The sequence below is a fragment of the Oreochromis niloticus genome, linkage group LG23 (assembly GCF_001858045.2).
Source record: "Oreochromis niloticus isolate F11D_XX linkage group LG23, O_niloticus_UMD_NMBU, whole genome shotgun sequence".
Lineage (NCBI taxonomy): Eukaryota > Metazoa > Chordata > Actinopteri > Cichliformes > Cichlidae > Oreochromis > Oreochromis niloticus.
In genome coordinates, this window is record NC_031986.2 from 20,971,681 (window position 1) to 20,997,316 (window position 25,636).

The following is a 25,636-nucleotide window of genomic DNA, read 5'->3' on the forward strand; positions in this document are numbered from 1 at the left end:
AATGAAGGACAAGAATAATTGTTCCTTTTTTAAGTTTTATATAGTTAAAAGTATCTAAAGCTGTGGAGTATGAGGTAAATTATTTACCCTCTGAAATGTGGTGGACAGGAAGTATAAAGGTGCATTAAGCACCTCAAGGCCCTCAAAATGCTCAAGTAGATGCAACGAATCTTATAACACACCCTCTCGTTGACATTTACACATTATTCACACGTGGATAACTGTAGTAAAATCATAAACTGCAAACAAAATGTCAGAATTAAGCTTCTGGTCATGTAACCAGTCAGTACCTTCTGTGTGCCACTCATTAACCCATGCAAATTGCAGGGTTTCCCAGGGCCTCCAGGATTTGATGGCGAGCCCGGTATACCAGGAAATCCAGGAGAACCGGGACCACCTGGGCATCCCTCGCACCCTGGGGTGAGCTGTTCACCAACTTCTTTTAATTAGTTAATGCAAATTTCATAAGAAAAAAACCAAACAAATCAAATTTTCTCCATGAATGATTAATTTTGGATCAATCTCTTCCTGATAGGGTAACCTGGTGACACAGATGGCTTCGGGTTTTAGCGAGAAGTCGGGTCCATCTGCGATGCTAACAGGATCCAGGGTGAGCGCTTTTAAACTGCATATTTTACATATGCAAAGTCCAGAAGCTTGAAGAGTTTAAACTGCAGTGCATAATCATTTGCCATTTCAGGGTGAAGCAGGATCACGAGGACTTCCAGGACCACCTGGACCACCAGTGAGTGTTTATCTCTGATGAAGTTTTAGAGCCAAATATTAGTTTTACTTTGTAGGAAGTGGGCCTAAAAATGTGACCTTTAATTTTCCTGCTCAGGGTCCTGCTGGTGGTCAAGGAATTCCTGGAGAAGCTGGAGATCCAGGGACCAATGGTACAGTTGTTTCTTCATCTTGGATTCATTCATGTTAAAGAGTGAAATTTAAATGTGACTGTACGTGTGTGTGTCTGCAGGGGGAGCCGGGTCATCGAGGACCTGATGGACCACCAGGAAAACCTGGACTTGATGTGAGTCATGTAACAGATACTGATGAGGATTCTTCTTTTATCTGTAATTATTCCATAACCACCTGATGGTCTTTTCCAGGGACAACCCGGACCTGCAGGAGCAACCGGAGAACCAGGATATCCAGGATCAGCGGTAACCAGTCGTCATGCCAAAAAATATTTAATCCTACTATTGTCATGATAATAGTGATACAATAACCTACTGTAATCTGACAGACAGTGAATAATGTGATTACGTTTAAATACAGGGTGCAAGAGGATTCCCGGGACTTCCAGGTAATCCAGGACTGAGAGGGCACAAAGTAAGTCCTTTTTCCTTATTATTACTCGCTAGTTTTCATGTGTGAAATATCAAGAACTAACCAGTCTGTGAATTTAAACCTCTACAACAGGGACACAGTGGACTTCTTGGACCAAGAGGCGAGACTGGAGCAGCTGGAGCGAAGGTAGCTAACTTTCACTTTTGAAGAAAATAGTAGGAATTATAGTTTAAGTCTTAAAGGAACAATTCAGTGCAGTTGCTTTAAATTATATAAAAAAAACAATTTAATAGTTCGATGGTGTCCAAATACAAGCTCGTGAGGTTAGCTGGTGATTCCAGTGAGAGTAAATGTCTATGTGCTTTAGCTTTAAACAGGGACACTTTTAGTTAGACAGCTGCATCTCAATCACCTGAGAGATGAAACAAAGAGGCTAAAGTGGCCCTAATGTGTGTAAATATATCAAATTCACTGAATCACACGGCACACATTTGGCACTGGATTAGTGTTAAATGCCCAGATGTATGCTTGTATGCATCTTCGTGCTATCAAGGTGGTAAAAAGATGTTGACCTGAGTAGATGAAATTACCATTGACCCCTTGAAGCAAAGAGCAGCTTGGACACGTATGACCAATGTTCTGTTCTGTGAGGGAGGTTAAACTTTATGGAAGTCAGTTTTTCCAGTTAGGAAGCAGAAACCATCCTGAGCCATTGTGCAGCCTGATTGGTGTTCGTCTCAGAACAGCAGAATTGGCAGGCCCGCTGCTGGTGACCTGTACTTGTCAAAAATAAAGTATAACATTTGCCAATGATTCTGATACGTCTGACACACCTGCTCATATCAGTGAAGAGTGATGGCCCTGCGAGTTCTGTTGTTGCTGCACAGCGTTGGGCTGTGATTGCACATTAAAGGATGTTGGGACCTAGCATGAGATCCCAACATCCTTTAGTGGGACCTAAGCATGTGCCATGAGGGTTACGTAACATCAATGGACTCTTTGACCTCATGCCACCCTCTTGAAGTCTGTTCCTGACACATTTTGTCAGAAACATGCACAAATAGCCCGATGTGGGTTATTTTGTGGGGCACATGTGATGCTCCTCCTGTTCCTCTTTGCACAAAGGAGTGGATATCTTTCCTCCTGCTCGATGCTCTGTCCTTCTACAGCCCCACCAAACTCTCCTCACTTGTGTAACGGCCCATCTCTGGTACACGCAGCAGTGTCAAGAACACACACAAAAAAGGCTAAACTAGAGAAAAAACAGTCAGTATGGATAAGGAGAACACTAATCTATTTAAATTGCGTGAATTGTTGTTACCTCTACTACAAGCAGCTGAACTGGAATCACACTATTTTACATAACATTGTTATAACAAACACGTCATTGCATTTATCTCATGTTTTAGTTTCAGAATGAGACAAAGAAAATGAGACACGTAAACCTGATCTTTGAAAACAGGATTTTTAAATTAACTCCAAACTCAAACTCCAAACAGAAATTTCATCACTTGTTTCCACGTTTGAAAGGTGTCTCAGTCATATGTGCTGCACAATCTGTGCATAACTGCTCGGTTTCTATGCTTTGCAGGGTGCTTCTGGTACTCCTGGTGCAATGGGAGCTCCTGGTCCAGTGGTAAGTTAAAAAACACAGTTAAAAAGAGAGAATATTAGTCTACTGCAGAGATACTGACTCCATCTTTGGTTTCAGGGACCACCTGGGATGCAGGGAGAAAGAGGCCGAGCCGGAACGACCGGCCCTGTGGTATGAGACAAATAATTGAGCCACATGACAAGAAAAGGACAAAAAAATGCAAAGAGATGTTTCCACATTAAGTTATTTATCTTAAACTGTTTTTTTCTCTTAGGGTAAACGTGGCACACCCGGCCATGTTGGTAAACCAGGTCCTCTGGTAAGATCTACTAGATCTACTTTTTCCAAAACTTCTGACCACACCGAGGGACACACCTCTGTTCAGACTCTGAGATTATTTAAAAACATAAAAATATAATTTTAATCCTCTAACATGCTTCTTGTTTTAGTGTCTAGCACATCAGAAAATAGAGAAAAATCTCCCTTGTGATTTGAAAGCAGAAGTTAATATCTTTAATTTGCATGTTTTGATTGAACAAAAACCACGTAGGACAAAATACTGGATATATGATATTACTCATTATTTTAAAAAATACTTAAGGTTAGTTAATTTAATTGGTTTAGTAGAAAAATACTGTTGCTGTTTCCAATCGCAGGATGATATATAATAATAATATATAATAAGTCAATGAAAGGATAGAAACTCAATCAATGGATGATGTGGGTTTATTATTAATTAATCTGTTTGGTAAGGGGCTCCCATTTTAAACTGCACATTTTTTATTACCACATTTACAGCCATATGTGGTGTTTAACGTTAAATATAAATCCTCAAATCAAATCAACAAAGTTAAAATAAAATGCTGTACTTAAATTAAATGTTTGTTGTTAAAAGTGAACACATCGGGTTGGTGGTTCGATCCCTGGCTGCTCTGGTCTGGATGCCAGATATCCTTGGGCAAGATACTAACCTCAAAGATAGAGGACATTTATGTAGAAAAAGTGCTTGTGTGAGTGGGTGTGAATGGGTAGTTGGCAAGTTGTATAAAGTGCTTTGAGTGCTCAGGTAGAGTAGAACAGCACTATATAAGAACCAGTCCATTTATTATAAAGCACTAATCAGTGGCTAATATTTGTCATGTTGTAATCTTGTTCACATTAACCTGAATATTTAAATGAAAATTGAGAAAATTAAGTCTGAATGTGTTCTGACAGCATTTCTCGATGTTTTCATCTTCAGTCATTTCGTCCCCGTCAGCTTAAAGTTGAGACCATGTTTGGAAAAAATATCCAAATTAAAAATTGTCATGCCCTGTCAAGAGCATGGCAAACCAACAGGTGGCGATATAGCCCAAGAAGTGTTAACCTATCAGGAGCCAACAAACAATAACACGGTGCAAACTTTGTTGTGAGACAAAATCTATTTTGTTGGTCCACACATGAGCACATAGTTTTTTTTTAAGAAGCTCAGTTTTCAGTGACCTAAACCCCATTTACCTATGGAAAAAAACATCAAGATGAGTGGGAAAAACACCGGTGTACATGTGGACAGAGTCTGAATAATAGTAATTAGAAGCAAAATTTTATTGACATCCAGCTGTATCCGTTTAGGAAGAATTAACTTGGGGATGTGTTTTTATTCTTATTTCTTGCTCCACTGGATTAAAATGGAGGTCCCGCTAGTTTTTTACCTGTTGCCATGGTAAATGTTGGATAGTTGGAGTTGATTGAGCTTAATCGAATCAGCCTATCTGTAACAGGAAACTCAGAGTTACTTACCTGGGCTCTCACAGACCCAGTCCCTGTCTTTGAACCAGCAAAAAACTCACAGCTTCATTGCACTCGGTCATAATAATTTTGGTTGTTCTGCGGTCTCCAACCACTGTTTTCCTCAGTGTGACTGCAGTACAGCAAAAAATAAAACTTTAGCTGCTAGAACAACAATGAAAACCAAACAGAAACCAACACACAACACAAAAAAATCCCACGACAACTACATTTTATCCTCTAGTTGTTCTTAGTAGCCCATTTGTTTATTTTTGAAGCGCCATTTACCCAGATTGTCAACAAAATATCAGATTAGATTTTTCTTAAATATTAAACATACTCTCCTCTAACCACAGGGGCCAATAGGAATCCCCGGTATACCAGGATTTCCCGGTAGCCCTGGAATGAAGGTGAGATTATTTGACTCTTGAATTGTAAGGAGTCTGTTTTCATTCTCAGACACACTTCGATTAGTATCTAAGTGACAGATGTTTCTGAGTCGTTGAAGTCACCCGAGACGTCTTTTAATATTTCCTGAATGTACCTGCTGGTGTAGGGTGAAGCGGGACCAACAGGGGTCAGAGGAAGTCCGGGACAGCAGGGGCCAAGGGGCGACGTTGGGCGTGTCGGGCCACCTGGACCCATCGGACAGCAGGTGTTGTACTTTTATCATTCTTGTTGCTAAAATAGCTCTAGACCCATTCTGGCCTCACATTACCACCATTCCCAGTTAATATGTTTGTTTTCGAACAGGGCGCATCAGGACAGGATGGAGCTCCGGGTCCCCGCGGCTCAGCGGTAAGTGATTGCGGCAAAGCTCTTTAACCAGCTGATATTTGTCTACAAATGTGTTACAATAAAGGTCTTTATTTAATCTATTGCTGCTCTGTCACCTCACCAGGGTATAGCCGGTCTCCAGGGTCCACCTGGTATGGTTGGTCCCCCCGGCCCCCCCGGCCCCCAGGGTTCAACAGGAGCTCTTGGAGCAAAAGGCCAACTGGTATGAGCTCTCATTTTATTTAATTTTCTCTCTCCCTGTCATGTGAGTCTTCATTTCTCTATCTTAAAATATCTGTTTTAAACTCTTCTTCAGGGTGATGTTGGAGCTCCTGGATTCAAGGGAGAGGCTGGAGTGAAGGGAGAGCGAGTAAGACCAAAACTACCCCAAAATAAAGACCCTAAACGTTCATCTTTGATGTTATTTTGGTGGTTAGGTTAATGATTTGTCAACTGATTCAGTGGGTATGAATTTATGTTAGGGTGACCATGGTGCACCAGGTCCCTTAGGCCCCATGGGAGAAGATGGAAAGCGTGGACCCCGAGGTGATGCTGGATCCATCGGGCCTCCAGGACCCCCAGGAGAGACAGTGAGTCCATCAAGAATATTCACAGTCCGGTCATGTGTAATATATTTAATGTATTCCTTTTTAACTCGAAACTACACCCTGCAAACAAGACAGACTAAAGCTTTCTTTTCTTTGTTATAGGGACCACCAGGAAATAGGGGTTTCCCTGGTGCTGACGGTTTACCAGGTCCAAAGGTGAGTATTTATGACTCTAATTCGCCATCAGCTTCGTCACATTCATTTCTGTGATTTTTGAATATTTCACACTTTCTCTGAACAGGGAGCCCAGGGCGAGAGAGGGCTGCCAGGATCTTCAGGCGCCAAAGGTTTATCTGGAGATCCAGGACGCAACGGAGAATCGGGCTTGACAGGAGCTCGGGTAAAGTCACATGTTGTAATTCATTGCCTAGAGTAGAAGGTTTATTTCATCCTTTTGCTCAATGTTTGCAGGATTTTGTATATAAAAGTGAGCGTCTGACAACCTCTGCTCACGAGGGAAATGATTCTCTTCTGAGTGGTTGGCAAGTGGTTGCTGCAGGTTGATGACATTTGCTGTGAAGCTGAAAAGCCAAAGTCATGGCAGCATAGAAACCAGTCAGTGAATACCTGAAAATCTCCAGTCGCAGTGAAAAATGTGTATTCCAGAATTATATTGGTAATAATAATTGAAAATATTGGTTGCAAAGAGGTATTCAGTGCTGGTTGGTTGTTAGCAGGTTGCCTGTTATTTACATGGAAGGAATCGAATTGTCTGCAAACATATGATAACTATTCTTTGAGTCATAGTGAAACTTGAAAAAGTTGCAGCACAACCTGGATAAGTAGAAACTTGACTTTCAAAGTAAAACTTGAGCTTTCAGAAATGTGTTGGCTGCAGCAATAAAGCAAAACGTTTACGTTGAAGGTCAATGTCTAGGAGCAGTTAGCAAGTGTTTCCCAACTGCTCCTCGACATCATGGTAGCAGGAAAGAATTGTCAAATCATTTTGCCGATAACAGGCCCACTGTACACTTAGACCTTAATGACCCCGCCTTACCAGATACCTACCTCGGCACCTTTTACTCTTTGAGGTAAAGACTTCTGAGTAAAGACTTCTGACCTCAGGAGCCATGAAATCCTTCAAATCCTTCAAAAGCAGAGGTCCCAGCATCATGACTGATCCTTCTCAACCTTCTCACAGCATCTTCTTTATCACAGAATGCTAAACCAGAACTTGTGATTTCAGAGTGCGAACTGCTTTTAAGTTTTTATTAGGCACAAGATTTTATTCTGCTCTAATAGTCGCATTTTATTCTATACTGCCTCTTGATTCTGTTTTATATGACCCAAAATTTCATTTGTGATCCATATTTATTCTGTTTATTAATGTTTATTATGGCACTTTATTATCATTTATTATGGTTCAAAGTTCAAAACTCCAGCAACTGCTTGCCAACTGGTCAGGGAATGCACAGATTCATCTATTCAGATTGCTGCACTGCATGCTGGTTCAACAGCAAACTGACTTAAAGTTCATCTGAAATTTGTTGGTCTTTAGATGTTGCATCTTCATTAAATTATCCTTGAGAAACTTGCATGTGCATGAATTTTATAGCCATAATCTGTTTTAAACTGCAATCTACAAGAGCGATTCCTAGTTGGTATTTAAATAAACATGAATAGCAGAATTAGCTAGTGACAAGAAGTGTCTTTATAATGCATATAAAAAACTGCATATAAAATATATGTAGCCTTGCAGCCTTAAACCTGCATTCCTACTTATGACCACTGGAGAGCGACTGTTCTACTTAAAAAATAAGTCAAGTTACGTAAACATGTATGAAAGAAATTATTCTACTATGACTTCAGTAACCTTTTTCTGATGAGCTTATGCTATCAATCACAAATTTGAAGTCTGCTTTATTAAAATATAGTACTCAGTTTGCAAATTCAAACTCACCTGAACTTAACCAGAAATTCTTGTTTCATTCAGCATTTAAAAGACTTGTTTGTGTTACTTCACAGGGTCTCACAGGTCTCATAGGTGCCCAGGGAGCAGAGGGGAAGCAAGGACCGGTGGTATGTAATCAAATACATTAACTTTCACCACTTGTAGATTTGCACATGCATGCTCAGCAGTAAATGTGTTCCTGTCTTCTCAGGGATCCGCTGGAGATGACGGCAAACAAGGCCCAGCCGGTTCAACTGGAAACAGAGGCCCAGCTGGACCGATGGGCCTGCCGGGACCAAAGGGCTTCCTAGTCAGTACGAATGAGTGTGACATTAGCGGCTAGATAAGCCTAATAAGCGAAGCCAGATGAATACATTTGTGGTAATAAATGCAAAAAAGCTCCATAATAACACAAAATATGCTGATTGATGGTCCCTGTTGTTTTTCAGGGTGACGCTGGGAAGGCTGGAGAAGCTGGAAGTCCAGGAGCTCCAGGTCAAAGGGCAAGTTAAATCCACAGCTGATATAAATACAGTTCATACTTCCTGCTGAGGCTTCACGCTCTTCATCTCAAGCACAAACATGCTGATAAATGCTGCTCTTTACTATCCTCTAGGGACCAAATGGAAAAGATGGAGAGAGAGGCGCCGCTGGTCCACCTGGCCCAGCTGTAAGCATCCGTCTCAGCTGAGAGTTTCTCATTATTAATAATGTAAACAGTTATGTTTTTAATATAATGTGTTTGTTTGTCCTGCAGGGTCCTGCAGGGAAGAGAGGAGAGCAGGGATCTCAGGGAGTGTTTGGCTTCCAGGTACTCTTCATCTTCATCAGTGTATGAATGTGTGTGTGAATGGGTGAATGACTGGATATGTAAAGTGCTTTGGGGTCCTTAGGGACCATAAAGGCGCTATATAAATACAGGCCATTTACCATCCCATAACGCAAACATTTAGCTCCTATCACTGGAGCTCAGTCTCACTTTTAATTCTTTATTTTATTTATTTATTTGTTATTTATTTAACCAGGTAACAAAGGAGATTGGCCACGATTAAAGTCACAGTTACAAGAAGTTCTTGTCTATTGTTTTTATGATTATCAAATAAAATAAAAACTGTTTGTGGCGTTTTTAGGGTTTGCCTGGAACACCAGGCCCACCTGGAGAGTCAGGAAAGCCAGGTGACAAGGTATGACTTGGGTATTTTAAAATATTTTTCAAATTAACCCACATAATATAAATCGTGCAGTGACTACAGCATGTAAAGTCTGCTTAATGTTTTTGTTTTCTTTGTAGGGTCTTGCAGGAGAGATTGGTGAAGTTGGCGCTACAGGACCAAGAGTAAGTCCGTTAGTCCAATTTCAACTTTTCTATTGCTCAGTTCTGAAACTTCAGATCATCACAGTCCAGCTTGAAACATGAACATTTTCTGTAACCCACCCATAGCTCTAATCATCACATGAGTGAGAATTTCGGTGCATCCCTTTGTGTTTTCATTGATTCATTTTGATCGTCTGATGATTGTTAAATTTGACTTTTCTTTTCAGTTGAACTTGTTTCCAGCTAATGATGATGAGCTGTAAGAGTTAAGGATCTAAAATAGAAAACAAGCATTAGTTTTATAACTTATTGATGATTTAGTAGTTGAGTTTCTTCTTGAAATCTAAACCACTGTCAAAAGTTGTAAAAAGGTTTGATCTGGTAACCAGTCTGAAAGGATTTTTAGAACATAAACAGAAATATATCCTAAAATTTTATAATATGGGATTAACTTATTTAAAAGATGCATCTTCGGTTATTATTATATGTGCTTAATCAGCTAATCCAAAATCTTTTTTTTTACTTGTTCATATTTCCTAAAATGTCAAAACTTCTAGATGCAGCAAAACAGATTTATTTAAGATAACTTATAAACATAACTCTTTATTGTCATTGCACAGTCATGCTTAGTATGATAGTACAATGAAATTGGAAAACTGTCGCACGTGAGTGTTACAGGTACCAGGTGGCAGCGCCTGTAGACAGCTATATATGTGTCCTGTAAACAGGAAAGAAATGATCAGACAGGGAGACATGGCTTGCAGTTCTTGAATACTCCGCCATTATTTATTCAAATTCACAATTATGCACTCCTTTTATTACTTTTACAGTATTACAACTGTGTATTTACTTATTCCTAAGCATAGCTCACACATTCTTCATATGTGTTCTGTTACCAATTAGACAAAAAGGGAACTAACACATTCCAACGTCATCAACATGACCAATATCCATGTAAGACTTTGTTCAAAATGAATCCCAACAAGACAAATCTATAAATCTCATATAGTTTGAAAGAATGGCGTCATCAGCACCATCTTGACATGTGCACTGAATTCACGGAAACACTTTATGGCAGAAAACAAGGGACTAAAACAATACAGAATAACGGTGGAGCCGATCACTAACATCACAGAGCATAAGGAGGTGTGTGACCCAAACTAACATGCTAACCATAGCATACTGCTAAAGCTGTAAACAAATACTTACAAAAGTCTAATTTACTGTGCTACACTTTCTGTTCGCTTTCAGTTTCCAACCGTAATGGTTAATCTATGCTATATAATGGATGTGATTGCTATTATATTCTATTTCGGGCACGATACGAACCTGTAAACAGGAAAGAAATGATCAGACAAGGAGACGTGGCTTGCAGTTCTTGAATACTCCGCCATTATGAGAAAACAGCGCGGAGCATGCGCTTCAGGCTGCTAACAACAGGCCAAACCATGGTCTCACACTGCCACCTACTGGTACAAAAATGGAGCGTCCGCTACAAATATCCCAGAGTAGTTACCAAGTTTCCTGTTAAAATTACTGTAGTTATTTAGGGCACTCCAAAATGGAAATATCACTTACATTGAAAGTAAAATTACTTAAATTAATTCACATAAATGTGATCACACATTAGTGGGTATCACATTAGCACCAAGCACATCCAGTGTTGGGAAGGTTACTTTTAAAATGTATTCCGCTACAGATTACAGAATACATGGCCCAAAATATAATTTGTAACGTATTCCGTTAAGTTACTTAATGTGAGTAACGTATTCGGAATACTTTGGATTACTTGATATATTGTCATGCTTTTTACAACTACATGACTGTACTATTGCTGTGTGATTTATTACTATTACTGAAGGCTACTCGCAAATGAGCTAACATTGTTAGCTGGCGTTAGCTGAGGTTAGTTCACTGCAGACTGTTAGACTTGATGGATAGAATTAACAACCTGCTAGCTGCAAATAATCATGTGCTGTTCTGAAAGCAATACCAACTAGATTTTTAAATCTTAATATAAAATGAGTAACAGTAGGGTGGACATTAGGTAAGGCTGCGCTTTTTGCAGTGAGCTCGAATAGAAAACTATTTCTGTATCACTAATATATTTTCTTTCTGTCTGCTTTCAGAACTGCACATGATTATTTGCAGCTAGCAGGTTGTAACGCAGCCTTCAGTAATAGTAATAAATCACACAGCAATAGTACATCAAAGATAATGAAGTGGCACATAACCCAGGTAGCTACCACAACTAAAACAAGGCAGTTGCAGTAGGCTAATGTTAGTTTTTAAAAAAGAACATTCCAGTTGTTTCTTTAGGTTGGAGGTGGAGTTTTATTGGTCAATTTGTTCATATGGTTAAAGCTGAACCTTTTAACATGCGACTCTCTGGGCTTTGACTAAATTTGGAACAAGCCTCTAGTGGCCATTTGTGAAACTGCAAGTTCCTTCTTGATTTTTTAGCCTCAGCGGTTATCGCTAACCTTACACATACTTTTTTTGTTCTGTGCAGTAGGGATAGGGTCGTCAAACTAATTTTGCACATCTTGGGCCACATACAGCCCAGTCTGAGCTTAAGAGGCCTCATCCAGTGAAACTCCCCTTTCTGTCAGTACAAAGGAGTTTAACTGCACATTTAATCCCTGGGATCAGTCTCAGGAGTCGTTCCAGGGGCCATTTCTGGGCCCCATATGTGTGACACCCCTCCAATAAGAAATAAATGTGTAAACTTATCTTTTGGTTGTTCTTGCAGGGAGAGAGAGGTTCCCCAGGAGAAAGAGGTGAAACTGGGCCCAATGGGCTGCAGGGACCCAAAGGTAGTCCAGGTGCACCCGGACCAGATGGGCCAAAGGTATGGTAACCATAAAACTACTGATGCTTAATCCTGAACAACAAAAAGACTCGTTGCTTGCTTTATATTGTTTATAACAAGCCCCGCTGCTTACTTTGCACATTTTAGGGTAGCCCTGGATCCAAGGGTGCTGCTGGAGAGCCAGGAGGTCCAGGACTTCAGGGGATCCCAGGAGAAAGAGGCATACCCGGACCTTCAGGCCCGAAGGGAGATGCTGTAAGTTAAAGAATACATTCATTACATCATCTCCAAAGAAAAAGACAGTAGTTTTACCAATAGCAAGACTGTAAGAGGAGCAAAATGTAAGCCACTGTGAGACCTCGCGATATTGGGGATCATCAGAACCAAAGGAGGGAAAACTAAGAAACCATTAAGTGAACCTGATTTGTTCTAACAGGGCGCTACTGGAGAAAAAGGACCAGAAGGAAAGGCGGGGGCTGATGGAGCGAGGGTGAGTCACCATGACCGTGATCCTTACTGCAGATGAAAAAAATGTGTGTCGAAATATTTCACTTCACCTGAAGCAAGTTTGTGATTAAATCCAAATATAAATCCCTCAAAATTCTGCTGGTTTACTTGGTGATTTCTCTCCAAGTCCACTGTGAAAAGACAAAATCAAGACTGTTAATGTGAAAAACAACATATGAAATCACAGTCTACTAATGAAACTAAAAAAAAAAAGGTCACTACCTGCAGCCTGCAAAGGCTAATATAGGTCTAAATTATGTCTAATACATTTCCTCATGTCATTGCACCAGGGGCTTCCTGGTCCCATTGGACCTGCTGGTCCCAGTGGACCAAACGGAGTGAAGGTAAGCATAAAAGCCTGTTTTTCAGCACAGAAATGTGTTTGTTTCAGTTTAATGATTTATCATAAAGCACAGCTGCAAGATGATTAACAGTGACCCTACACTGTTTCTGTAAAACTGATTTAGAGCCCTTCAAGTCCCGTAGGGTGATTTTGTGATGATTTTATGATAACTTGTGAACATTAGATAAAAAATATATTGTTAGAGGGCTTTAAGGGCTTTGTATTTATGTAAATAAACTCTTGTTAAAAAATACTGGTTATGTATTTTTTTATAGATATTTACAATATTTCATTTCAGGGTGAAACCGGCCCATCGGGACCAACAGGGCGCAGAGGAACAAGAGGAATCGCTGTCAGCACAATATTTTATTTTACATTTATTTGAGCTGATATCCACTTTTTTCAATGCTTTAATTTCATCTTGATTGTGTGTATTGGTATGTGTGACCATGTCCACAGGGATCTACTGGTGAGCCTGGTCCGACTGGTGCTGCTGGCTTCCCTGGACCTCCTGTAAGTGGCCTGCTACAGTGTGACCCACAAAACCACCGAAGGATAAACAGAATAATAAACTAGAAGTTAACTGAAGAGAGATTCATCTCTAGCTACTGTTTTTTTCTTTCCCAGGGTCCTGATGGTCAGCCTGGGGTCAAAGGTGAAACAGGTGAGCCAGGTCTGAAGGGAGAAGCAGGATCACCTGGACCTCAGGGCGTGGCTGGAAAACCAGGAGAACAGGTATGCTGTCAAATGTTTTAATCTATAAAAACTGAAACAATCCTTATTAATGTGGGTTTACAGTTTCTGTGAAGCAGGGTTAATCACAAAGTTTTAGTTTTACATGCACCAGTCTGAAAAGTACAAAAGCAGTGCACATATATTCAGTATCAGTGGCTCACTGTGGCTCTAATAAAAATCTTAATGAATATGAAAATGAAAAATAGCTCTTATTCAACACATTTTTACAACAATGTGAAGGAGCCACCCCTCTTTTTTGAAGGATTTATTTATTTATTTGAAAGTTTTCACTCATGCATTTGTTCTTAGGCAAGCGTCACTGGACCATGAGGGTGATTGCCACGCATATGGATTTAATTGGCATACATTCTGAGAGAAAAAAGTCTCTCTGGTTATGCTTTACTTATTTTGAGAGCTACATTTGACTTCCGTTTCTCTTAATGAGTAACTTGACAGGAAGTAGATGGGTCGCGTGAAAAATTGTCCTGTGTCTGTGTTTTTTAGGGACCTGTTGGTGTGACCGGGCTGAAAGGTGGCAGAGGAACAAAGGGTCCAACGGTGAGTATTTTGACCCGGACAAGGCTCTCCAAAACTCAGTGATGAACATATACATAGGTAACACTTGTCTCCTTCCCACAGGGCTCCCCTGGTTTTCCTGGATTGCCTGGAGGAGTTGGTCCACCTGGTCCTCTTGTGAGTTCCTTATAAAAACAAACCTTAAAGACCTGACATAGTGTAAATGAACTGGGATGCACAAAAACATCCAGTTTTCTTTTATTAAGTCACTTTTATGTTTGTATTTCAGGGTGCAGTTGGAGCAGACGGGCCTATAGGTGCTCCAGGAAAACAGGGTCCTTCCGGGATTCGAGGAGAGAATGGAGGTCAGGGACGTCAAGGCGAGCAAGGACCTCCAGGGCCACCCGGCGGAACTGGAGAGAAAGGAGACTCTGGAGAGGACGGTCCTCCTGTAAGATGAAGTTTGCTGTTGTTGTTCAAATTCAGAGATGTTTCAGTTGCTCATCAGCTCTGGTGCTTCTCCGTCAGGGTCCTGATGGGCCTCCGGGACCTGCTGGCGCCACAGGGCAGCGAGGAATTGTCGGCCAGCCCGGAGTCAGAGGAGAGAGAGGCTTGCTGGGACTGCCAGGTCCTGCTGTGAGTGCTCCCGCTAATGTTTCCTGTTTATTGTTATCGCTCACAAAGGCAGCTTGCTCCTCAGCAGTGCCATTATTCATGTTAGAGTTAGGTGAGGAAGTTTGTGTTTATTTGTGCCTCAGGGTCCACCAGGAAAAGCAGGAGCACCTGGACCTCAGGGCAGCACTGGTCCTCCTGGGGGTATCGGTTTACCAGGAGCCACTGGGCCAAGAGGAGATCCCGGACCCGAGGTTTGTCCTTGAGATGGAGCTTTATAAATCAAATTTGAAGGACTTTCATTTAAGGGGTTTAAGGCTTCAATCTAAAATGACTCTCAGAAAGTGCTGTTTATGTCTAGAAAACATAACTAGAATGTTTCTGTAGCTCAAAAGCAGATTTCTTTGACTGTTCAGTATTCACCAACTTATTAAAAGTTTATTAAGACAGCAGTTTTGTCACATTTCTTTTAACCTGTCAGTTACAGGCTTGCAGGTTTGTGGCCTTTAGCAACAACAGCACATAAAATTTGTTTTCAGTATCAGCACATTCAGCTAAAAACCTGGAAATCATAGTGCCATGCAATTCTTTGTAGACGACTCAGCCTTTTATATCACAGATCTGTTTTTTCCTTCCTCTTATTATAAGTGAACAATTTCTTGTTTTGTTTTTTTGTTTTTCTCAGATCTTAAGTTTCTAATATCATTTGTTTATTCAGGGTATTGCTGGAGCTGAGGGGCCTCCTGGTAAGGACGGCCTAGTTGGAGAAAGGGTAAGATGACATGTATAATGTATCTGTGTGTTTGTTTTAGAGGCTTGGTGTGGTCTAATCTCTGGCCTGTTTGTAGGGTGACAGGGGCAATCCTGGCCCAGAGGGTCTGGCTGGTGGTCCAGGGTCTCCAGGTACTGAGGGTCCAGTGGGAATAACAGGCAGTCCAGGTCAAATGGGTGAAAACGTGAGTTTAACAAACAGATCAACCAGGACTACAAAACTAGAAGGTCTAAATTTCTAACTTTTTAAAAAAAAAATCATGGATGGTACCAGATTTAAAACATGAGGACACGGCCATTTGGTAATTATCATGTACTTATAATACTGATAATGATGTCAGCCACTCATGTACGCTGTAGGCTCCACAAAACTTCCCCTCAGAAGTCTAAATCAGGCCTTTCAGCTTTAACAGCTGTGTAACTGACAAAGGTGTGAACAACTGACAGTTAAAGAGCTATGGCTTATTTAAATGTCATCATCTGATTGGTCATCTCCTTCCTGTCCCTGATTGGTGGATACTTTTGATGTGTTTTCCCTTGCATTTCAGATAAATGGCTGAATCTGATTGTAAGGCTCTCCTTGAAATGGACGTACACAAATGTAATCCTGTTGAGAGTTAATTATTTATTTATCCATACAGTATTGGATAGATATGTAATTCCAGCTCAGTTTAAAGCCAAATCATCACAGCTGCAGTGTCTCAGCTGCCATTCATAGTTTAAAGCAACTCTCACACGGACACACATAGTAATGGGCAACAATCCCAGACACTAACAGAGACACTTTGTCCCTTTCCTGATTTTCAAAATAAAAGTCTATTATTTATTTTACTGTAAGTACCCACTGTTATCTCCCATCAGATTTTTTAGCCAATTTATTTTTTTTTAATTCTCTTTTTTTTAACAGTAAGCAACAGATTAAAGTTCAGCAGCAGGAAACCTCCAGCTACATCTTTAAATCCACAACTGTTACGTCTCTTTTGACTTTAGGGTGAAAGAGGCCCTCCTGGACCCCAAGGACAGCCAGGAATACGGGGAAAAGTTGGCCCTCAAGGACCACAGGGGGACAAAGGAGCTGCTGGAGAGCCTGGTGAGAGGGGTCAGAAAGGTCACAGAGGATTCACCGGGCTCCAAGGCCTGCCAGGAATAGAAGTAAGAAAGATGTTTGGGCATTAAGGTTACATCATGGAAACAAGAAATTAGAAGTTTAAATGTACTCCCTTGTGTTTTAGGGCGCCACAGGAGATGCAGGAGCTATAGGAGTTGTTGGACCAAGTGGACCGAGGGTAAGCAATAATCAAAATCACAAAAAAACTAAACATAATTTCTCTTCCTGTCGTCTTGTGAAAATGTTTTTCTCATATCCACACAGGGGCCTCCTGGAGTGGTCGGTCCTCCAGGTAAGGAAGGAAACATTGGCCACCCTGGAGCTATGGGTCCTCCTGGAAGCAGAGGGAGCAGTGGAGACGTCGGAGCACAGGTGAAAGAAGCGGGAAAGAAGCTGTGATTTTTTTTTTTACCCTGTATAGATGAAACCAGCGTGTACAACAAGTTCCATTGTGACATATTCCAGGAACATTTCTGCGCTCCGCAGTCAGACTTTGAGCACTTTACCACACTTATTTTATCAGTACAAAATACATTTATGTGCTTGTACAATGGTTTTCTCTCTGGTTCATGCATTACATTGGATACATCTGATAAAATTACAGTGAATGCTGTTTGTTCAGAACAAACAGGGAGGCCAGACAGACACAGGGACACGACTGCGAAGATGGAAAGATGTGATTTGGAGCTATATAAATAAAACTGAATTGAATTGCATTGTAAACAAAGCATCATTTTGGACAGAGCTTAAACTTGCTGCTTTTAGCCTGTGATTTCTCAACGAAAGCATGAAAATATTAGCTGAAAACTCGAGGCACGGATTTTCATCGTCACAGGATAATGAAGCATATTTTAGGACGGTAATGTGATACTTCACACCTAAAGTTAAAGCTAGAAGTCAAATAGAGCTACTCAATAAAATTTCAGGAGGTACAAAGTCATAGTAGATCATCCTCTTTGGATCAAAAATAGCTTTATATGTTAGTAACTAGAAAGCTCATTAATCATTCTCATTATTCAGGGCCCAACTGGTGAACCAGGACCCCCCGGCCCTCCAGGACCCCCAGGACCTCCCACCTCGCTTTCCGAAGACCTTTTTGCTGGCCTAGTCGATTATGAAGCACAAGGAATTCCTGAAGCCGTGGAATTCATTGAGGACGCTTTTGCCGCCGAACCTCCTCTGCTTCCCGAGTTCAACAAAGATGAAGCCCTTCCCAACAAGAACTCGGCCACACTGCGGGCAGACACCGGCATCCATGCCACGCTGAAGAGCCTCAGTGGAAATCTGCAGAACTTCCGCAGTCCCGACGGCAGCAAGATGAACCCTGCAAAAACCTGCCAGGACATCAAGAACTGCTACCCACAGAAAAGCAGCGGTCAGGATCTGCACTTCTTCGACGATTTACTGATTATTAGATTTGGATTTTTCTACAGTTTCAGTGATGGTGCTTGTATTTCCCATACAGGTCAGTACTGGATTGATCCAAACCAAGGAAGCGTAAAAGATGCCATCAGGGTCTTCTGCAATATGGAGACTGGTGAAACCTGCATCTCTGCCAACCCACCCAACATTCCCCGCAAAGCCTGGTGGACGAAATCAACACCCAATGACAACAAGCCCATCTGGTTCGAGGCTGACATGAATGGTGGCACCAGGGTAAGAAGGGGATGCTTTTCTAGAAATAGCATGCATGGTGTAGTTGCTTAAAAAAAATCACTGAGCTTCTCATATGACATGTGATTTCAGTTCCGCTACGGCAACAAGGAGGAACAACCAAACGCGGTGGCCGTGCAGCTGAAGTTGCTGCAGCTTTTGTCCAAAGAGTCGCACCAGAACATCACCTACCACTGCAGGAACAGCGTTGCTTACAAAGACGAGAACAGTGGGAATCTGAAGAAAGCGCTGGTCCTCAGAGCCTTCAACGGTCAAGAACTGAGAGCCCAAGGCTCCAACCGGCTACGATATACCGTCATTGAGGATGGCTGCTCGGTGAGTCTTCGATAAATTGCCTAAATTTGTTTTTCCTGGAAAATACACTGACTGATGTCTCTGTGGTTGTCTTTAGAAATCAAGTGACGCATGGGGTCGGACGGTGATTGAGTACAGGACTCAAACTTCAACCAGGCTGCCTATCATGGACTTGGCCCCCATGGACATCGGACAAGCTGATCAGGAGTTTGGCCTGGACATCGGCCCTGTGTGCTTCTCATAAAACTAGAATCCCCAACACAGGGTTGACTGAAACTGAGTAACATCATCATCAGGAATTATAGGAAACAGGACAGGGAAGGGGGGACTTCTTTTTCTGGGAGAAAGACGAAGGCCAGATGTTTCACAGAAGTTGCTGAAGCACAGCGAACGAGAGCTTCGCAAACTGCTAGGATATAATTTATTCACCTCTTCGATAAATTCACCGAACTCTACACGAGTTCTCTGCGGTTTAGATGGAATGTAACCTTGCATGAACTGTGGAAAAGTCTTTGCAGACGAGTTAACATAAGAAGTGAAGGTTTACAGTGAATAAAAGCATTCAAACCTTTTCATTTTTATGGCTTTTTTTTTTCAGTACATGCACATCGAAAGGCCAGGATAGAGAGACAGACAGAGAGAGAGAGACAGAGAGAGTTAACAGTAGTTATTAATTTTCATTGAAAATTATGTTTGAACCTAAATTATTAAGTTTTGTGCAGAAACTCATTTAGCGGAAACCATTTGTATCTCCTTTTTAACACGACTGTAAATGCAAAGAATGACTGTAAATGACAAATTATTTGTTTATTGTTGACTATGGATGTTTGAATAAAATGTCTTTCTTTGGACTGACTCTGCTCCTCCTCAAAACCAAAGCAAGAAAAGGTGAATAAACGTTCATTTTGCTTGAAATTATGGAGGGTCACAAGTGCCAAAATGAAATGAATACATATATCATTAGATAATTAATCCATTTTAATTAATTTGAACTGGAAATGATTAATTAAATATGTTAATAATTAATACCAATTTATTTCATTTACAACATTTGTTACAGTTATTTAATTCCAATTTTAATTAAATAATTACATTTAATGAATTGCTTGTGTATTTAGTTAATTTGTTTTGGCACTCATGGCCCTCCTTACTACTACTAAAAAGAAAAACACCATCTCACCACTAGAGGGAGTCAGTGCTTTAGATTTCAGCATCTGAGCACAACAACCCAGGTGGCTTGGGTAAATAAATCCTGATGATTTTTTTTATAGATCCTCCAGTATATAAATATAAAAAAAATAATTACAAATCCAATATAAGTGTATAATTATTAATCTGACTAAATATTTTTCCGATGACAACATTTTTCAAAAAAAGACAGCCGGAGAGAGAGGGAGCGGGAAGGCGTCCTCACAGGAAGAAAAAGCCAAAGGTCAGGCAGCATATGTTTCTGGGTCGACCTCTCCTCTCCTCGCTTGCTGAAAGACGTGACACTCTCGCCATTTCCTGCTGCCCGAGCTCGCTGCACATCTGTCGAGGTGGTCATTTTTAGCCGGGCCCTACTATTTTCATTTGAAGTGTGGAAAGTTGTACCGAGCCAGATTGACAAGTGTGGCTGTGCAAACGTTTCCATCAGTTTGCTGCAAAGAACCTTTGCTGTAAATGCCGCTCAAGTCTTTCCACATTGCACCTTAGATGTACGTTATTTCTGCAAGTAAAATTCAGCAGGAGTAATTTAACAAATGAATCCCTCACTGCTTCACAAATAAAAGACATGAACTACTCTTATTCATTCATTGTACCTTTTTTAAGACCACGTTGAGCATATTACCTCATTGCAATGAGCTTATATCTTATATTTTTATACATATTCTTAAAATATGCAAATAAAGATCATTTTTATTTGCATTTAATTGATTTTCTTAAAATATCAAGAATGGCTATGGTGTGTATCTGTCACTGGTGGGTTTTATCCTGCCTGTCATGCTAAAGCAGGAGCTAAAACTTAGGGACTGAGTATGCATGTAAGAGCTTGTGGTCTGCATGTAGTCTGTGCATTTCTGACAATCTGACAACCCAAAATTTATGTTTCTCCGTTTGCATACCTTTATTCATCTCTGATTTACTCCCTTGAGTCATGCCGGCCAGGAGACTGGTCAACAACCAGCTGTCACTGAGTAAAATTGGTTGCAATTCAATTCGTTTCAATTCACTTTTACTTATAGCACCAAATCACAACAGCAGTCACCACATGGTGCTTTGTATTGTAAAGACACTACAAAAATATAGAGGAAACCCCATCAATAAAAAACCCAGTTATGAGAAAGCACTTGGTGACAGTGGGAAGGAAAAACTCCTTTTTAACAGGAAGAAACATCCAGCAGAACAAGGCTCAGGGAGGGGCAGCCATCTTGGGTTTGAGTGGGGAGTTACTAGCTGTTAGCACATTTTCTGGTTGCCTGTAGATAATAGCGTCTTAAAAAATTATATTTTGTGTCATGAAACAGCTTCTATGAGCATGCCGATGTGAACATAGAGACACTGTCAGCATCCAGGGTTTGGAAAATTTAAGCTTTGGACTAAACTTTTGGCTGATGGCACTAAATAAAAAGTGAAGCTAGGAGGGTGTGATAGATGTTTAAATATTATAACTAAGGCAGATCAGTATAACATGGAAACAATTCATGTCTATCACCCTGATGGAGTGCTAAATGAGCACTGCATGAATGCATATCAATAATGTTATTATTATAAACGGGCATGTGGAAGTGCTTGTCCCCAGAAACTGTGCAGTCTTCTGCTAATCTCAGAGAGGAAGTCATTCCTCATCTCCTGAGGAAACACTGCACATGAGCACCGAGGCTCCTTCTCCTCTTTCCACGTCCTCCCGCTCACATGCATGTTTACATTTTGGGGTTTTCTCTGCAAGGCTTTCTGTGCACGCTTCACCGAAACGACGGCCGCTGCAGTCTGCGACCCTGAGATGACTTGGCAGCGACGCCCAGATCCTGACTGGGGTGTCCTCTTGTTCGCTGAGGAGCCTCGATGAGATTTCCCAGCTACACCTTTTCCTTCCTGTGCACCCTCCAACCCCACCTCACTGACGCCCCTCTAAAAAACACTTAAAGCACACTGGGAAAGGAGCATGAGAAAGGATCAAGCCTCTGGCGTGAGTTATTCTCACTGGCGTGAAAACTCGGGGCTGACGACAAAATTCTCACCATTGAAGGACGGCGTTCAGTTTTCTCTGTCAACAAAGAGATCAGATTTGTTGGATATCCTGGGAATATGTTTTCTTGGTATTTCTTCTATAGCCTTGGCTTAATCTCATCTTGATTTCTTTTACAACTTTTCCTCTTGTTTTTACACACCTCCCACTGCTAATATCCCTTTTATTGACACATTGTTGCTGAAATCTTGTGAGATCTGAAAAAGTGATGTTAAAAAAATCCTCTAAACAATTGTTTTATAGCCAGAGACTGGATGTTAATCATATTACAGACAAAAACAGAGCAGAACTGATAAGAAACCAAAGTATTTCGAATGCAGCCTCATTTTCCAGACCCTATGGTTTGGTGGTAGTGGACAAAGTTTCCCTTCAGGGCTCCAGGAAGTCCCCTGTGAAACAATAGTCAGTGTTGACTTGTGATTTTCAGTGGCAGTTTGGTGAGGCAGCCAAAGCACCCCAATGGACACACTGGAGAGTATGTGAGTTTCAACATGATCAAGAACTGGAAAAACTAGAGACTGAAGCACCAACCGTCATGGCTGCTGACTCTTTTCTGGGTTATGAGCCCTACACATACTGCAAAACTCTATTGGATGTCTCCCCAGATGGGACTCAAACCCATACCCCCTGGTTTATGAGGCCAGGGGTGAGTGGTGCCATTTTTTACTTAAAGTGACTTTAAAGCGAGGCCATGATAGTAATGCTTCCACCTAAAATATATACATGTATTTCAGGATGTTGTGCATCACTGGGAACAATCACTTTGGATGTGAAATATAGCTTTCTGAAAAAAAGTGGTCTTGGAGCACAACTTGCCCCCAGTGCGGGGTAAGTTGGGCCTTTGAAGAGAATACCTTGGGGTTAATTGTGTCACTGATTATTAAAGTAAAACAGTATATTTTGATCTCAGAAACTGTAATGCTCTATAAAAGCTAGACAAATTCAACATGAAATTACTTTTCTAAGGTTTATTTAAAGTTATTTCACAACATCAGAGGCCAGTTTTATAAAAGTCAATAGCGCCATATGAGCACATCAAAAGTCAGTTTTATTAAACAAGGCCTAGGGTCACATGAACACATGTTCAGAACAAAATGAATCTCAAATGAAGACGAAAATAACTGCAATTCTCTTCACAGATCTGGCCTATTTCATAACATCCCACATGTTAATGCTACCCACTGCTCCCTTCTGGCTGTGGGTAGTTTTTTATGCACATCTTCTTTAGGGAAGCCTCCGTCATCATTTTCTTTCAAAGTGAAAATGAGCACCAGTGTCGGCACCATCAACCGTCTCAACCAATCCAACGTAGGTGTAGGATTTGGTGTTGCCTGCAAAGTTCACAGTGACAATCACAATTACTTTCAGATTAACATAAGTTACACGTTCTAAATAAGTAGCCAGTTTTGCTTCCCTGGGAACTCTCTGCATTTTGATAACGGAGTCATTTCTTTGTGCGTATTCAAATACCGTGAATTGGCTTCTGAGTATGAAAAAGAAATGAACACATAAAGGCTGCTAGTGCTTTTATATGTTCTACCAGCTCTTTCTCCATATGTTTGTCAAAGACTTGATTGGCAAGTCCAGATCTTTTATATTCTTTTTCTAGCCTTGTTTCTTTTCTATCTACCTTTTCCTTTACATGTATCGTTTTAACGTCATCCTGAATATGTTCATCTTCCTCGCCACCTGACGAATGGACTTCCCTTTCTCCACCTCATTCACTCTGTCCATGTCTTCTAAAGGAGTGGAAGCCCTGCCTGTCCTCCTTATTATAAGTCCTTTGCATGTCTATTTCTATTTTTGGTCTGAAATTAAGAATGTCCCTGTGAAAAACTGCAAAAAAACAATCTACAATTACAATAAAACAATATGTTTAAAATATTTATAATTTGGGGGAGTTGTGGCACTGGCACAACTTAACCCAGGCCCCTTACCACAAATCATGCCAACCCCAACATTTTGAAAAAAGAAGAAGCATGGCATATAGACTCATAGTGTAGCTTACCAAAGGACTAGAAAATTTGGGAAATGTTTTCAAACTTGTCTATAACTGTTCAGACAAAACAATCAAAAAACCTTGATTGTAGAAATTTTACTTTGAGGCAAATGGGCCTATTTCTCATGCAATGAGGCTCTCTTCTTTGCAGGATGAGTAAAATGGCTGACTCTTCAAAAATGTACTGCCACATGATCAATTTCTTCTATGGCTCCCTAGAAAAAAGGGGTGGCACAAATCACCCCACTTTCCCCTATGTGCAGAAGTCTCCAACCAGATCTCATTTCTCTATATTTTTCTTCCAAGAAGTCAGACTTTCTTGTCATTTTTAAAAGTGCTGTTGAGCATTATTTCTTCAGGCTTTTTGAATGTCTTTCAATGTGTTTCTTTGTATATTTGCTGCTTTTTCACTGACCATTTATGGAGAAATCTTTTTGTTTGTTAAGCCACTTTAACACAATATATGACTCATTCAATCATAAAAAAGCTCCTAACTCAAGAGATGAACCAGTGTTGTGTCTGCACATAAGAGCTAAGGCTCAGTGTGTCCTTAAAAAAAGATTTGAGGAAACTGGACAACACAAGTGCAAGGCCTAAAAAACTATCTGAAGCCTCATCAGAAATGGTCTCACTGGAAAGGCGGGTGTAAAGAAGCCGTTCTTAAAGAAGGGAAACAGGGAGAAAAGGCCGAAGTATAAAAATTACACGAAACGTCTGGTTAAAATCCTCACTAATATGTTTCTGTATGCTATATTTAAAAGATGATGGAGGCTGTGTCATAGTTTTGGGGCTGAATTTTCAACCAATGGTGTTGGAGAGCTTGTCAAAATTGATGGAATACGATCTGGGAAGCCTGGAGAACTATTCCTGAAGAAATGAGGGTTGAATTAACATTTTTGCACAGTACTGTATGTTACAGTAACGACTATCAGCTGTACTTCTCTTTATTCTCATTTTGGCTAAAGTGCACCTTTTTTTTAGTTGTTGTTGTTGTGGGTTTCATGACAGCTAAAAAAAAAAAAGTAGTCCTGGAGCCAGCTGTGTTGTAAAACTCTTTACGGCAACGGTGTTTTTATTTTTTTTGGGGGGGGGGGGGGGGGGGGGGTTGTATCAACACTTTCATTCACATGACTAAAAACGTCTTTTCTTTTTGAGCAGAAGGTCAACAGTGGTGTTTTTTTTTTAACACCCTGTGCCGTAAATCCACAAATCCGCCTTTTAATTGATTTAACTGATTAGATATTTTCCAGGAGAAACTCACTCATATGGTGTGACAGGAAACATTAAGAATAGATTGTAAACCTAAACCGTGGGAACTCACTGACATCACGAAACCTCAGTCAGATTTGAATCTAAATGGTACTGTTAAATCTACATACAATACTTTATAAAAGTAAGATTTTACCTGGGTTATTGTTTAAGATCATGTATCTGTACATGCCAAAGCTCCAGGCTGGTGTCTTTTGTTTTGTTTTGTTTTTAATCTCTTTTTGAGATGGTATTTAAAGTCAAACATCTCACATACACACAAAAAGACAGTCACGTTTATGGATTCTGCCCCTAATACACCCCTCCTCCACCAGCTGTGATGGTAGCTGATCAAAGGGGAAATGGGCCGCTATAGAATCCCACCTTTTCCCAGATCCTGGGAGGAGCCTGCGCCTGGTGGCAAAGAGAAGAACAATGGCAGGAAACTAGGAGAGGAGCTAGGGAGTTCCTGTTGGCAAGATGATCCTGAAGACGAGAGTGATGGCACGCCTCGTACAAGTGGACACTGGCCCGCTGCCCTGAGCA

General features: G+C 40.8%; 1 protein-coding gene across 1 annotated transcript; it reads left to right on the plus strand.

The window, feature by feature from the left end:
• The first annotated feature begins 571 nt into the window (after positions 1-571).
• On the plus strand, positions 572-19,469 carry LOC100707060 (collagen alpha-2(V) chain). The gene is made up of 46 exons (XM_019352230.2): positions 572-610; positions 701-745; positions 842-896; positions 977-1,030; positions 1,110-1,163; positions 1,279-1,332; positions 1,423-1,476; positions 2,882-2,926; positions 3,002-3,055; positions 3,159-3,203; positions 5,008-5,061; positions 5,208-5,306; positions 5,405-5,449; positions 5,553-5,651; positions 5,745-5,798; positions 5,911-6,018; positions 6,139-6,192; positions 6,278-6,376; positions 8,002-8,055; positions 8,139-8,237; positions 8,377-8,430; positions 8,544-8,597; positions 8,685-8,738; positions 9,058-9,111; positions 9,219-9,263; positions 11,995-12,093; positions 12,202-12,309; positions 12,491-12,544; positions 12,852-12,905; positions 13,203-13,256; positions 13,364-13,417; positions 13,532-13,639; positions 14,144-14,197; positions 14,279-14,332; positions 14,445-14,606; positions 14,684-14,791; positions 14,914-15,021; positions 15,486-15,539; positions 15,616-15,723; positions 16,529-16,690; positions 16,771-16,824; positions 16,911-17,018; positions 17,667-18,021; positions 18,112-18,302; positions 18,393-18,635; positions 18,712-19,469. Exons 3-46 carry the CDS (start codon positions 894-896, stop codon positions 18,856-18,858), a joined length of 3,828 nt encoding a protein of 1,275 aa, XP_019207775.1. The 5' UTR covers positions 572-610; positions 701-745; positions 842-893; the 3' UTR covers positions 18,859-19,469.
• Positions 19,470-25,636: the final 6,167 nt, after the last annotated feature.

Excerpts from the sequence above, each read along its gene's own strand:
- LOC100707060 (XM_019352230.2), top strand. Across the intron at positions 14,792-14,913 it reads TGGGACTGCCAGGTCCTGCT|GGTCCACCAGGAAAAGCAGG; the intron begins GTGAGTGCTCCC and ends TTTGTGCCTCAG. Across the intron at positions 17,019-17,666 it reads GTGGAGACGTCGGAGCACAG|GGCCCAACTGGTGAACCAGG; the intron begins GTGAAAGAAGCG and ends CTCATTATTCAG.